General features: G+C 42.5%; 1 protein-coding gene across 1 annotated transcript in view; it reads left to right on the top strand.

Annotated features, from left to right (window-relative positions):
* The window catches only part of LOC144681152 (dynein axonemal heavy chain 8-like), a 1,929,890-nt gene that overhangs the window by 1,244,825 nt on the left and 669,614 nt on the right, over nt 1–15,451 (top strand). The window contains exons 49-50 of the mRNA XM_078542879.1: nt 1,739–1,879; nt 5,093–5,321. Coding sequence (XP_078399005.1) covers nt 1,739–1,879; nt 5,093–5,321 — 370 coding nt within the window. The remainder of the gene's footprint in view (nt 1–1,738; nt 1,880–5,092; nt 5,322–15,451) is intronic.

Raw genomic sequence — 15,451 nt, 5'->3', positions numbered from 1 at the left:
TACGACAGTCCTGCCATCCCTGGTATCAGTCTAGTGAACCTTCGCTATGGCAAGTATATCCTTTCTTAGGTAGGGAGACCAAAACTGCCTGCAATACTCCAGTTGTGGTTTCACCAAGGCCTTGTATAACTGCAGTAAGACATCCCTACTTCTGAACTCAAATCCTCTTGCAATGAAGGCCAACATACCATTTGCCTTCGCAAAATTTTGCATTTTAAAACTTTTATTGTAATAAATTATTTTTATAAACTCTATTGACAAGACACTATTTTCTTTTTGTAGGCACTTACACTTCAATTACAGAAAGAGACTTTCCCTTTAAATACTTCTTACCCATCATACTCCACATGAAATTACAGTCCTTTTTAGCAAACAGTCCACAGTTACTCCCAGATTCCTATAGGTCCTGTATCCCCACTTAACTGAGTAGTAACATTGAGTGCTTGTATCCTGGTGCTTTTTACAGTTTTCAGAGAGTTTCTTAAATCTTCCACCAGCAGTAAAGCTTGTTCCAATGATTCTTCTATCTTCAGGCTGTGCCAGAACAAATTTCCTGGAACCTGTAGTAGACTGCAGGTTTGTCTTTTCGACTGAAGACTGTCTCCCTCCCACATCTGGCAATGGTAGCTCTCAAAGTCAAGCAGTCTTTTCTCACTGTGGACCACAAGAACTGCTGTCCATCTGTGTTGTTCATTAATTTATAGGGAAGCTTGCAACCACATCCTCTGCCCTCTTCCCTATGGCAACATGAAGTCCATTAACAGTGTATCCAGGTAGAAATACCATATAGTTATCATGGGCTTCAACTCCTTTTCACCTTAGAAGTAAGTGGATAATTTATAACACTGTCCACATTTGTCCATAACCATTTCACACTTCCCTGCATTAGATTTCATCTACCACTCATCCAAGGATTCCACCAACCTGCCTATGAGCTTTTGAAGTTTTACACTATCCTGCTCACGGTTCATAATACTTCCATGTTTTATATCATCTACAAAATTTGAAATTGTGGCCTATACATCAAGGTCTAGGTTGTTATATATATGTATCAGGAGAGATCAATTGGGAAAGGAACATTACATGGGGAGGAGAGATATTGTGGGGAGAGTGTGGAGGTCGAATGGAAATTGAGGTTGGCTGATATCATGGTCGGTGGGGGAAATCATTGTCATGGGAGAGAGCGTGGAGATCAGGGGAAAGATTGTGGTCACAAAGGGCCCTGGTCAGAGAAAAGTTTGGAGTGGATGTACATTTGGAAGGAGTTAATGGGATATTGTAATTTAAAATATTAGGTTAATAGAAGTAATTATGTTTTATTTGAAACTTATTGTGAAATTCCTATTTGAAAAATAGACTTCATGAACTAATCAGCTAATAAATAATTATCAAAGCACTTCCCTTGCAAACATTAGTCATTTTTTGCTAGTTCAGGTAAGCAATGCTAAGAGCAGTAATAAGCACAGATGGATAGTTGATTAGCGCAATAAAATCAAAATACTGCAGATGTTGGAAATCTGAAATGAAAACAGAAAATGCTGGAAAAACTCAGCAGGTCTGGCAGCATCTGTGAAGAGAGAAACAGAGTTAACGTTTCAGGTCCAATATGATTCTTCTTTGGAACTGGAGTCTGTAAATGCCTCTTGCATATATTTCACCACCTTTTACTTGATCAACTGAGGACTGAATTTGCCTCTTTCCCTCACTATTCTGAAAGTTTGTGTGTTTTGGATTACAGGCTTGGTTAAACAAACGCATTCCTTGGGAAGCTGAGATTCTACAAAACTTGTACAACAAAGCCTTTGAAGATAGCTATCTGTACATGAAGCTAAACCTTCATCCAATAGTGGAGCTGCTGGAATGTAACTACATCACGCAGGTTAGAAACCTCTCTACTGTTAAGTTGGCTTTGTATTTATATTTATTTCTACACATTCTAGTCTCCTCCAATACAATATCCCAACTGGTATATTCTGTTACCAGCAGGGCAGATTCACTAGAGATGAGGTCATAGAGCTATTCAGTCAAGCAGTGGCCCATTAACTCTGGAGCACATGAAGTTTCATGGCTTAATGGTCAAACATGTCAAAGGAAACCTGATGATTATCACCTCATGTCTTCCCTCAGCTAATGCATTGGTACTTCTCCATGTCCAAGACCACTTGAAGCAAGCACTGAATCTAACAGCTATGCAGAAAAAGCCTGGGCAGGAGACATCAATCTCCATTGCCATGACTGGCTCGCTATTACATCCTGTAAGCATAGCTGTCAGATTGTGCTTGTAGTAAGTGATGAGAGGATCAACACAGGAAAGAGCTTGACTTCATGTTCGCCAATTTGCTTGTCAAAGATGACCATCATTTTCCAATCTTCACTGGTCGCAGGTGTGCTGCCGGAGTATTGGAGGACTGCTAATGTTGTACCTTTGTTTAAAAAAGAGTGAGGGATAGACTGAATAATTACAGGCCAGTCAGTTTAACCTCAGTAGTAGGAAGTAACAAGAAGGATTGATGAGGGTAGTGTAGTTGATGTGGTCTAAATGGATTTTAGCAAGGCTTTTGACAAGGCCCCTCATGACATACTGGTTAAAAAAATAAAAGCCCATGGGATCCAGGGGAATGTACCAAACTGGATTGAAAATTGTCTCAGTAGCAGGAAAAAAGATCATTGTTGATGGATGTTTTGGTGGCTAGAAGGTTGTTTCCAATGAAGTTCTGCAAGGCTCACTACTAGGTACACTGCTTTTTGTGGTATATTTTAATGATTTGGACATAAATGTAGGGGATTGATCAAGGAGTTTGAAAACGAAACAAAAATTGGCCACATGGTTGATAGTAAGGATGATAGCTGTAGACTGCAGGAAGATATCAATGAACAGGTCCAGTGGGCAGAAAACTGGCAAATGGAATTCAACCTAGAGAAGTGTGAGGTTGGGAACATTTGGGAAGGTCAAACAAGACAAAGGAGCACACAATTAATGGGAGAATACTTAGACTTATAGATGAAGTGAGGGGCCTTGGAGAGAATGTCCACAGATTTGTAGGTAGCAGGACAGGTTGATAAGATGGTTAAGAAGCCATATGGAATCCTTTCATTTATTAGCTGAGGTATAGAATACAAAAGCAGGGAGGTTATGCTGGAACTGTTTATATTATTAGTTTGGCCACAACTTGTGTACTGTCTTCAGTTCTGGTCAGCTCAAATAATTGCACTAGAGAGGGTGCAGAAGAGATTTATGAGGATGTTGCCAGGACTGGAAAATTGCAGCTATGAGGAATGATTGGAACAGAGGAGGCTGAGGGGAGATTTGATTCAGTTGTACAAAATTGTGAGGGGCCTGGATAGAATGGATGAGAAGGACCTAGTAAACTTAGCAGAGAAACCAGTGACTCGGGGACATATATTTAAAATGATTGGGAGAAAGATTAGAGGTGAGATGAGGAAAGAATTTTTCACGCAGAGGGCAGGTGGTAGGGGTCTAGAACTAACTGCCTGAAAGGGCAGTAGAGGCAGAAACCCTCAACTCATTTAAAAGGTGTCTAGATATGCACCTTAAGTGCAGTAACCAAGGACCCAATGCTGGAAAGTGGGATTCAGCTGCGTGCCTCGTTTTTCAGCTAGCGCAGATATGATGGGCCAGGTGGTCTCTTTTTGTGCCATAAACTTTCTGATTCTATGATTCTATGTGCCTGTGCATGACAATATTATTAGAAATGACAACTATATATGTCTCATGGAGGCCTAGTCCCATCTTCACATTGAGAACACCTTTCATTGTGTCATGTTGCACCATCATTGTGTTAATTGGGACAGATTCAGAACAGATTTAACATCTTAAAACTGAGAATCTATGAAACACAGTGGGATTGAATACTACTATAATTTATAATATGGACTGGAATAGTCCACTGAACAGCTAGGTGATTAAACCTGATTCAAGGAATGAAAACAGAGTGCTGGAAAAACTCAACAGGTCTGGCAATATGGGTCATAGTGGACTTGAAACATTAATTCTCTTTCTCTCTCCACAGATGCTGCCAGACCTGCTGAGCTTTTCCAGCACTTTCACAGAATCACACAGTGCAGAAGAGGCCCTTCGGCCCATCGAGTCTGCACCGACACATGAGAAACACCTGACCTACCTACCTAATCCCATTTACCAGCTCTTGGCCCATCGCCTTGAATGTTATGAATGTTATGACGTACCAAATGCTCATCCAGGTACTTTTTATAGGATGTGAGGCAACCCGCCTCCACCACCGTCCCAGGCAGTGCATTCCAGACCGTCACCACTCTTTGGGTAAAAAAGTTTTTCCTCACATCCCCCCTAAACCTCCTGCCCCTCACCTTGAACTTATGTCCCCTTGTGACTGACCCTTCAACTAAGGGGAACAGCTGCTCCCTATCCACCCTGTCCATGCCCCTCATAATCTTGTACGCCTCGATCAGGTCGCCCTGTTCTTAATTCAGATTTCCTGGTTCAAGGAGGACATGTGGGAGCAATACCAGGCATACCTAAATATTTCTGGTGAAACTACAACACAGGACTATATGCATGCTAAACAGAAGCAAGCTAGTCCAGAGCTAAGCAATCCCACAACCAATGAACTACTTAAAGGTGTGAAATCCTATCACACCCAGTTGTCAATGGTGTGGGCAATTAAGCAATAATGTGAGTGGGAGGATCTATAAACTGAGAAAGCAGGTAAATTCAACCTGCTCTCAATCACCAGCAAAGTGATGTAATGAGTCATCAACAATGCTATCAAGTGACACTTACTCAATGTTCAGTTTGGACTTTGAACCATTCTGCTTTAGACCTCATTATAGCATTGGTCAAGACATGGAACTGAGAGCTGAATTTCAGAGGTTCACCTCTCTATGACAGCTTCAGGGTAGAAACTTTCCATGAATTGTGAATCCTTGTTCGTTAATTCCCTCGCACAGTATATTGACATGTGAGTGCTATATTTCACTTGGATATTAATGTACATTTAAAAATTGCTGACATATTCTTAATGTCTGCTTCAGAGGAAATATCCAAATCCCAGAGAGAAATTCATTAACAGTGCATACTTTTCTCCTCCCTTAGTCCATAACCCTGCTAGAAGGTTTAATGAAGAATGGAGTAACTATTAATGAAGTGCAACTTGGGCGCCTCTTTGTCTTTGGCCTGATGTGGAGTGTTGGTGCCCTATTGGAGCTAGACAGCAGAACTAAATTGGAGAATTTCCTCCGAACACACAACAGCAAACTTAACCTACCTGAGATCCCAGCAGGAAGCCCTGACACCATGTTTGAGTTTCTTGTTAATCAGCAAGGTATGAACAATGGAATTATGTTTTAGACACATAGTTCAAAACTATCAATAAGCAACAAAGTAATTACATAGTGTATTGCTTTACTGGGGGTAGTTTTCTGATTTCTTACTTCCAGCATGGAACCCTGAACACTAAGAGCACATATTGGGAACTGACACTTTCATAAGAGCTTTTTAAAATTTTCACCCGCATTTTCAAATAGCCTTCTGTATCTCAGTAACCTTCTCCAGCCTCACATCACTTTGAAACCTCTGTGCTCTTCCAATTCTGGCCTCTTGCACATCCCCAATTTTAATTGCTCCACCTTTGGGAGTCATGACTTCAACTGCCTCAGTGCTAAGTTCTGGAACTCTCCCTCTTTATTTCTCCACCTCTCTGCCTCACTCTCCTCCTTTAAGGTGTTCCTTAAAACCACCCCTTTGCTCAAGTTGTGGTCCTTACATTTCCTTATGTAGCACATCAGCAAACTTTGTTTGATAATACTCCTATAAGGCATATTGGGATGCTTTAGGTAAAAGCACTATACAAATGCAAGTTGTTTCTATGTTATAATTAAATAAAAATTATGAGCCAAGTAGTGCAAGTTCTTATGAGCTTTTTACTTTAGGTAAAATATGTGTTTATTACAGCATAATGTATGATTTTGCATAATTAAAAAGCACCACGGCCAATTATTATGAGAATGAATATCACAGAATCACACAGTGCAGAAGAGGCCCTTCGGCCCATTGCGTCTACACCGAAACGTAAGAAATACCAGACCTACCTACCTAATCCCATTTTCCAGCACTTGGCCCATCGCCTTGAATGTTGTGACATGCCAAGTGCTCATCCAGGTACTTTTTAAAGGATGTGAGGCAACCCGCCTCCACCACCCTCTTAGGCAACACATTCCAGACCGTCACCACCCTCTGGGTAAAAATGTTTTTTCTCACATTCCCCCTAAACCTCCAGTCCCTCAACTTGAACTTATGTCCCCTCGTGACTAACCCTTCAATTGAGGGGAACAGCTGCTCCCTATCCACCCTGTCCATGCCCCTCATAATTTTGTGCACCTCGATCAGGCCACCCCTCAGTCTTCTCTGCTCCAACAAAAACAACCCAAGTCTATCCAGCCTCTCTTCATAACTTAAATGTTTCATCCCAAGCAACATTATGGTGAATCTCCTCTGCACCCCCTCCAGTGCAATCACATCCTTCCTATAATGTGGTGACTAGAACTGCACAGAGTACTCCAGCTATGGCCTCACCAAGGTTCTATACAACTCCAACATGACCTACCTACATTTGTAATCTATGCCTCGACTGATAAAGGCTAGTGTCCCAAATGCCTTTTTCACCACCCCACTAACATGCCCCTCCGCCTTCAGAGATCTATGGACACACACGCCAAGGTCTCTTTGTTCCTCAGAACTTCCTAGTGCCATGCCGTTCATTGAATACTTCCTTGTCAAATTACTCCTTCCAAAGTGTATCACCTCACACTTTTCAGGGTTAAATTCCATCTGCCACTTATCTGCCCATTTGACCATCCCATCTATATCTTCCTGTAGCCCAACACTCAACCTCACTGTTAACCACTCGGCCAATCTTTGTGTCATCCGCAAGCTTACTAATCCTATCCCCCACATCGTCATCTCTGTTGTTTATATAAATGATGAATAATAGGGGACCCAGCACAGATCCCTGTGGTACGCCACTGGACACTCGCTTCCAGTCACTAAAGCATCCTTCAGTCATCACCCTCTGTCTCCTACAACTAAGCCAATTTTGAATCCACCTCATCATATTACCCTGCATCCCATGTGCATTTGCCTTCTTTATTAGTCTCCCATGTGGGACCTTGTCAAAGGCTTTGCTGAAATCCATATAAACTACATCAACTGCACTACCCTCATCAACACACCTGGTCACCTCCTCAAAAAATTCAATCAAATTTGTTAGGCATGACCTCCCTCTGACAAAGCCATGCTGACTATCCCTGATCAAACCTTGCCTCTCCAAGTGAAGATAGATTCTCTCCTTCAGAATTTTCTCCAATAGTTTCCCTACGACTGACGTGAGACTCACGGCCTGTAGTCCCCTGGCTTATCTCTACAATCCTTCTTAAATAGTGGAACCACATTAGCTGTTCTCCAGTCCTTTGGCACCTCCCTCGTGGCCAGAGATGAATGTCTTCCTTCTACACTTGAAAAGCTGGAGAGAGGCTACAACTACTGAAAGAGGAACACAGAAATGTTCAAAGCTGATAAAAGCCCCTGAAAGCCAAGGAAAATCAAAGAAAAGAAGCATGCTGCAAGTAAATCACTCTGAGTCAAAAATGGCTCTCCTCTCCTGCTTCCTGTCAAAATTAAAGGTAATATGCAGCAGAACTGGCAGGTTCTTGCAGTGACAAAACTATGAGATTGCAAAAGATTTAATTAGCAAGCCAGAGACAACATGAGTAGCAACACTTCTAACACTGTTGGGGAGAGTCGGCTACAAATTGTATTCCATCCTAAATATCTCTGAAGAACAAAAAAAAACAGATGGCAGAAATCTTGAAAGCCTTGAAGGCGTGCTTTGAACCTCAAGTGAATGTAACTTCTGAACGCTATGTATTCAACACCAGAGCTCAAGGTGAAAAAGAATCTATTGATTTGTATGTGACTGCAATAACACAGCTCATGAATTCAGGCAACCAGAAGATGATCTCATTAAAGATAGGATTGTCTTAGGCATAAGAAATCCTGCAATGAAAGCAAGTCTACTGAGAGAGGAGAAAGTTACCCTCAAGAAAGTGACAGACATGTGCAGAAGTACAGAGGTTGTAAAATGTCAGCTAGAGCATATGTATGGCAGAACAGACCAGGAGTTGCATTATGCTGATAGGCATTCCAGACCAAAAGAGCAGAAGATTATGGACAAAGCGCAGGTGCAAATACTACAGAAGACATCACACAAAGGAAAGACGATTTGTCCAGCATGAGAAAGGCAGCATTCTAGCTACAAGAAGCCAACTTATTTCACACAAAAGTGTTTGGTTAGAAATAAGCAAACAAGCCTATACAGATGGCCACTGGAGAGATATCAGCCGAAGAGTCTAACGAATCACGATACACCATATAACAGGTTGGCTCCATCAAGTCTATACGTGATAAATGATTTGTGACTTTTACAATGATAACCGCAGGAGAAAATCAAGTGAACATGAGGTCTCAGATAGTCTGGTGTGTCATACAACATCATGACCTGTGAGAAGTGGCTTAACATGGCGATCCAAATATGAAGTCCTCAAGAGCAAGGTTAAGGCTATATGATGGCATGACACTCATGCTGAGAGGACGAATTAATCTGAGAGCTCAATGCAATGGCAAGAATGAAGATCTGCAGTTCTGTGTCATATATGGAATGCAAAAGCCACTTATTTCAGCTAGAGCAAGTCTAAAGCTTGGACTGGTAATCCTAAATGTGCCAAAAGAGATTTACAATGTGTTGCAATACATTAAACCATTAAGAACTGAGATTCTAGAGGAGTACAGACATGTGTTTACAGGACTTGATTGTTTGCCTGATGAATATCATCCTGAAGTAGATGAGAGTGTAAGGTCAATATAGCATCTGCCGAGAAGAGTTCCAGATGCCCTTATTTTATAAATACAATAAGAGTAAGAGGATAACTAGGGAAAGAATAGGGCCCATTAAGGAACATAGTGGTAATTTGTGTGTGGAGCTGGACGACGTAGGTAGGGTTCTAAATGAATACTTTGTGTCAGTGTTCACAAGTGAGAGGGATGACATGGATATGGAAATCAGGCAGAAGGACTGTGATATAATTAAATAAATTAGCATAGAAAGAGAGGAGGTTCTAAGTGGTCTAGCAGGCTTAAAGGTAGATAAATCTCCAGGCCAGGATGAAATGTATCCCAGGCTGTTGAGTGAGGCAAGGGAGGAGATAGCAGGGGCACTGGCAATAATTTTCAATACCTCTCTGGCCACAGGAGAGGTGCCAGAGGACTGGAGGACAGCCAAGGTGGTACCGTTATTCAAGAAGGGAAGAAGGGATAAATCAGGGAACTACAGGCCAGTCAGTCTAACCTCAGTCGCGGGGAAACTATTGGAAGCAATTCTGAGAGACAGAATTAATCTACACTTGGAGAGGCAGGGATTAATCAAGGACAGTCAGCATGGTTTTGTTAAGGGGAGGTCATGTCTGACCAATTTGATTGAATTTTTCGAAGAAGTGACCAGGTGTGTAGATGAGCGGAATGCATCTGACGTCGCCCACTTGGACTTCAGCAAGGCTTTTGATAAGATCCTGCATGGGAGACTGATAACGAAAGTACGAGCCCATGGGATGCAAGGCAATTTGGCAAATTGGATCCAGAATTGGCTGAGTGGCAGGAAGCAAAGGGTGATGGTTGAGGGGTGTTTTTGTGACTTGATGCCTGTGTCCAGTGGGGTTCCACAGGGATTGGTATTGGGTCCCTTGCTGTTTGTGGTATATATAAACGATTTAGACTTGAAGGTAGGAGGATTGATCAGTAAGTTCGCGGATGACACGAAAATTGGTGGAATGGTAAATAGTGAGGAGAATAGCCTTAGATTACAGCAGGATATAGACGAGCTGATCAGATGGGCTTATCAGTGGCAAATGGAATTTAATCTGGATAAGTGTGAGCTGATGCGCTTGGGCAGGACAAACAAGGCACGGGAATACACAATGAATGATAGGACCCTGGAAAGTACCGAGGATCAGAGGGATCTTGGTGTACGTGTCCACTGGTCCCTTAAGGTAGCGGGACAGGTAGATAAGGTGGTTAAGAAGGCACATGGGATACTTGCCTTTATTAGCCGAGGCATAGAATATAAAAGCAAGGAGGTTATGCTGGAACTGTATAAAACACTGGTTAGGCCACAGCGGGAGTATTGCACGCAGTTCTGGAATCCGCATTATAGGAAGGACTTGATTGCAGAGAGAGTGCAGAGGAGATTTACCAGGATGTTGCCTGGGCCGGAGTGTTTTAGTTATGAGGAGAGATTGGATAGACTGGGGCTATTTTCCCTGGAGCAGAGGAGATTGAGGGGGGACATGATTGAGGTGTATAAAATTATGAGGGGCATAGATAAGGTAGACAGGAAGGAACCTTTCCCCATGGTGGAGGGATCAATAACCAGGGGGCATAGATTTAAAGTAGGAGGCAGGAGGTTTAGAAGGGATGTGAGGAAGATTTTTTTCACCCAGAGGGTGGTTGGAATCTGGAACACACAACTTGAAAGGGTGGTAGAGGCAGAAACCCTCATAACATTTAAGAAGTGTTTGGATGTGCACTTGTAATGCCATGGCATACAAGGCTGTGGGCCTAGTGCTAGAAAGTGAGATTAGAATAGTTACGTAATTGTTTGACCGGGGTAGACTCGATGGGCCGAAGGACCTTTTTCTGTGCCATAGACCTCTATGACTCTGTGAGACAAAGTGACAGTGGAGTCTGACCACAAACTACTTGCAGTTTCCCTCAAGCTGCCACTATCTGCTGAAAAGCATCTGCAAAGACTGTTACTTCATTTACAGAGATATCATCTGGATGTGACATGCAATCAAGGGATGCAGACGTACATTGCTGACATGTAATCTAGAGTAGCCCTCCCTATGAAGAAAGTTGAGGATACTAAAACAGAATGACTTCAATGACTACCGGTGAGATTGTAGAATGCCTGAGTCATTATAGCATTCCAGACATTGTGCTGAGTGATGGCCCTCAGTTCACAAGTGAGGAATTCAGCTGCTTCACAAAGGATTGGGAAATTCAACATTATACGTCACCTCCACACCATCCTTAGTCAAATGGAAAGGCTGAGATAGGAGTGAAAATCACCAAAGAAATCATCAAAAATCAAGCAAATCTAGCACAGATGTTTACAAGGCAATCATCGAGTGGAGAAACACACCAACTGAAGGCATGGAAAGTAGTCCAGTCCAAAGATTAATGTCACGCGGCACCCAACCTACTATTCCAAAAAAGCTACTGAAGCCACAATTGGTGACAGACGTGTGCGAAAAATCCAAAATGAAATGGCAGAAAGCCAAATTTCATTTGGACAAACCTGCCAATCCATTGTCAGAGTAGAGCATTAGAGAGCCAGTCAGGGTGCAAACCTTCAATGCTCTCACAGGCCATGTGGCAATTTGGGATATGCATAGAGCAATTGTCATCTCGACCACACGCAGTGGATTGAATGATCAAATAAAACCGCGAAACTGCAGGCATAAACAAACAGCAAACTTCACTGCAGGTGGCCAATCAGATAGATGGGATCTCACCAGCTGCACAGAGTACGAAATGGCCATTTGCCCCAGAAGTCCACCCAGAAGTCCCCAACAATGCAATGGAACACAACATCAGTTACCATGGCAACAAGAAGTGCCATGGGAATGGCACCCCAGAGAGGGAACATCACCCAGATGATCAGCCAATGACAATGTGCATGTGTACCATAAAGAGACCTGCATAATTTAACAACTATGTATGTAATGCATTGCAGATACTGCCAAGAATAATGAACAGTTTGTTAATGCAGAAGACTTATTGTGGTGTAGGGAGTAACTTGGGTAACTCACAGTTACACATGATAGTGCATGCAAACTTGATTTTTTTAGTTATGAAAATGGGATGCTGGATTGAAATGCAATCTTGTAATAAGGGTCTTACCTGGCTTGCAATAGTCATGTGACCTCTGCCATGAAGGACGGCCTGGGACTGCCATGTTACAGCCATTCTAATAAAGACATTGCACTCGATGTATTATACCCTTTGAGCTCGTAACAACTTACTTACACCCAGATTTGATGGATTCTCAGATGGCTGATATGTCTAATATGTAATCTGCAAACTCTGTCACATGTAGGGAAGGTGGTGCTTGTAGGGTTGGCAGATGAGTTGTTAGGAAGTTTGTGCTGCTCTGCCAAACCTTAACTTTGCCTCTGCATGTTGCTAAAGAAGATTCTCCCAAACCAATGTGCTCCATTTAGATCGGTCACAAGCCAGGGACTCCCATAAGCTGGAGGGATGTTTGACCTCTTCAGGGATGATTTAAGGACACCCCTAAAGCAGTTCTATTGTCCTCCTGGGAGTCTCTAGCCATGGTCGAGCTCCAAAGAGAGCAGCGGCTTCAAGAGTCTGTTGTCAGGCAGATAAATGACATGGGAGAGGACATTGCTGTGGGACCACCTTTCTTGCCAGTGGATTTGGAGGATCTTTTGGTCAAAGAAACAATTACAACTGTGAGGAAGGATGATTTGTTAGAAGGATCATCAATTGACGCCATATAGATTGAGCTAAAGTACAAAAAAAGGCAGTCACACTACTGGGAGTGTATTATAGACTTCAAACAGTCAGAGGGAGATAGAAGAGCAAACACGTAGGCCAGACTTTGAGAACTGAAAAAACAACAGGGCAATAATAGTGTTTTTTTTTAAAACTATTCCAGCATTAACTGGGATAGTTTTAGTGTGAAAGAAATGGAGGGAACAGAATTCTTAAGGTGCATTCAGGAGAATTTCTTTTGGCCAGCATGTACCAAGTCCAACAAGAGAAGACGTAGTTTTAGGAAAAGAAGCTGGGCAGGTGGAAGGAGTGGCAGTAGGAGAGCTTTTGGTGGTGGTGATCATAATTCAGTTAATTTTAACATAATTATGGAAAAAAACAAAGATAGAACTGGAGTTAAAGTTTTAAATTAGGGTTAGGCTAATTTTGCAAAGCTGATAAGTGATTTAGTAAAAGTGGAAAGTAACAAGATTGGAAGCAGTTGCTTCAAGGTAAACCAATGTCAGAGCAGCGGGAGGCGTTCAAAGAAGAGATTCAAGGGGCTCAGAGCAAACATGTCCCTACAAAGAAAAAGGGAGGGACAGCCAAATTTAAAGTCCCCTCCTGGGTGTCAAGGATCAGCAAAAGGAAAGCTTATGTCAGACACCAAGAACTCAATACTACAGAAAGCTGAGAGGAGTACAGGAAGTGCTGTGGAAAAATCAAAGAGGAAATTCGGAAATCAAAGAGAGGGCATGAAAGCATATTGGCAAGCAAAATCAAGGAGAACGCAAAGATGTTTTATCAATACATGAAGAGTAAAATGATAACTAACAAAAGAATCAGGCTCATAAATGACCATAAGCATAGAGGCAGAGGATATGGATGTTGTTCTTAATAAATACTAAGCACCTGGCTTCACAAAAGAGAATGAACGATGCAGAGATTGTAGTGAAATATTGGATGTGATAAACATAGGGAGAGAAGAAGTATTAAGGGGGTTAGGCTCCTTGAAAGTGGATAACTCCCCAGGGCTGGATGAAATGTACCCCAGGCTGCCAAAAAAAAAAGCCAGGGAGGAAATAGCAGACAATACAACCATCATTTTCCAATCCTCACTGGATGCAGGTGGTGCCAGAGGATTGCAGGACCACCAACACTGTACCTTTGTTTAAAAATGGAGTGAAGGATAGACTGAAAAATTACAGGCCAATCAGTCTAACCTTGGTAGTGGGAAAATTATTGGAATCAATTATGAGGAACAGGATAAACTGTCACTTATAAAGGCACAGATTAATTAAGGATACTCAGCATGGATTTGTTAAGGGAAGATTGTGTCTGATTAACTTGACTGAATTTTTTGCAGAGGCAACAGGAGGATTGATGAGGGTAATGTAGTTGATGTGGTATACATGGATTTGAGCAAAGCTTTTGACAAGGTCTGACATGGCAGACAGATTAAAAAAAACATGGGATCCAGGAGAATGTAGCAAGTTGGATACAAAATTGCCTCAGTGACAGGAACAAAGCGTAGTGGTTAACTAGTGTTTTTGTGATGGGAAGGCTGTTTCCAGTGGGGTTCAGCAGGGCTCAGTACTAGATCCCCTGCTTTTTATGCTAAGTATTAAATGATTTAGACTTACATGTAGGAGCATGATCAAGATGTTTACAGACAACGGAAGAACTGGCTGCATGGTTGATAACGTGGAGGGTAGCTGTAGACTGCAGAAAGATATCAATGAACCATTCTGGTGGGTAGAAAAGTGGAAACCTGGAGAAGTGTGAGGTGATGCATTTGGGGAGGTCAAACAAGGCAAAGGAATACTCAATAAAAGGAAGAATTCTGAGAGGGGTAGAGGAAGTGACAGCTCTTGGAGTGCATATCCACAGATCCTGATAGTAGCAGGGCAGGTCGATAAGTTGGTTAAGATGGCATGAGGAATACTTTCCTATGGTGAGGCATAGAATATAAGGGCTATGCTATTGCATCGCTGAGGGTACTGAGGAGATTGGGGTACTGAGGATGTCGCCAGGACTGGAAAATTCCAGCTATGAGAAAAGATTAGATAATCTGGGGTTGTTTTCCTTGGAACAGGGGAGGCTGACGGGAGATTTGATGAACAAGATTATGAGGGGGCTGGAAAGTGGATGATAAGGACCTAGTTCCCTTAGCAGAGAGGTCAGGGACTAGGTGGTATAGACTTAGAGTGATTGGTAGAAGGATTAGGGGGAGATGAGGAAATGTTTTCACCCAGAGGGGTGGTAAGTGTCTGCAGCTCACTGCCTGACAGGGTAACAGAGGCAGAAACCTTCAACTCATTTAAAAGGTGTCTGTATATGCACCTGAAGTCCTGTAACCTCTAGGGCTATGGACCAAGTGCTGGAAAATGGGATTAAGTTGGCTGGCTTGTTTTTCAGCTGGCACAGACACGATGGGCAAAGTGGTCTCCTTCTGTGCCATTAAATTTTCTACATTTTCTACATTTTCTAAATATCTGAAAAGGAGCAATGTATAGGGGTGAGGGAGAGGGAGGGGTGTGGCAGTACGGGAATTTTTAAAAATTCATTCACAGGATGTGGGCTTCGCTGGCTAGGCCAGCATTTATTGCCCATCCCTAATTGCCCTTGAGAAGATGGTGGTGAGTTGCCTTTTTGAACCGCTGCAGTCCATGTGGTGTAGGTACACCCACAATGCTGTTAGGAAGGGAGTTCCAGGATTTTGACCCAGCGACAGTGAAGGAACGGTGATATATTTCCAAGTTAGGATGGTGAGTGACTTGGAGGGAAACTTCCAGGTGGTGGTGTTCCCATCTATCTGCTGCCCCTTGTCCTTCTAGATGGTAATGG

This window comes from Cetorhinus maximus, chromosome 5 (genome assembly GCF_964194155.1).
Source record: "Cetorhinus maximus chromosome 5, sCetMax3.hap1.1, whole genome shotgun sequence".
Classification (NCBI taxonomy): domain Eukaryota; kingdom Metazoa; phylum Chordata; class Chondrichthyes; order Lamniformes; family Cetorhinidae; genus Cetorhinus; species Cetorhinus maximus.
The sequence above is the reverse complement of the archived record's forward strand: the minus strand, read 5'-3'. Positions and strand labels throughout refer to the sequence as shown.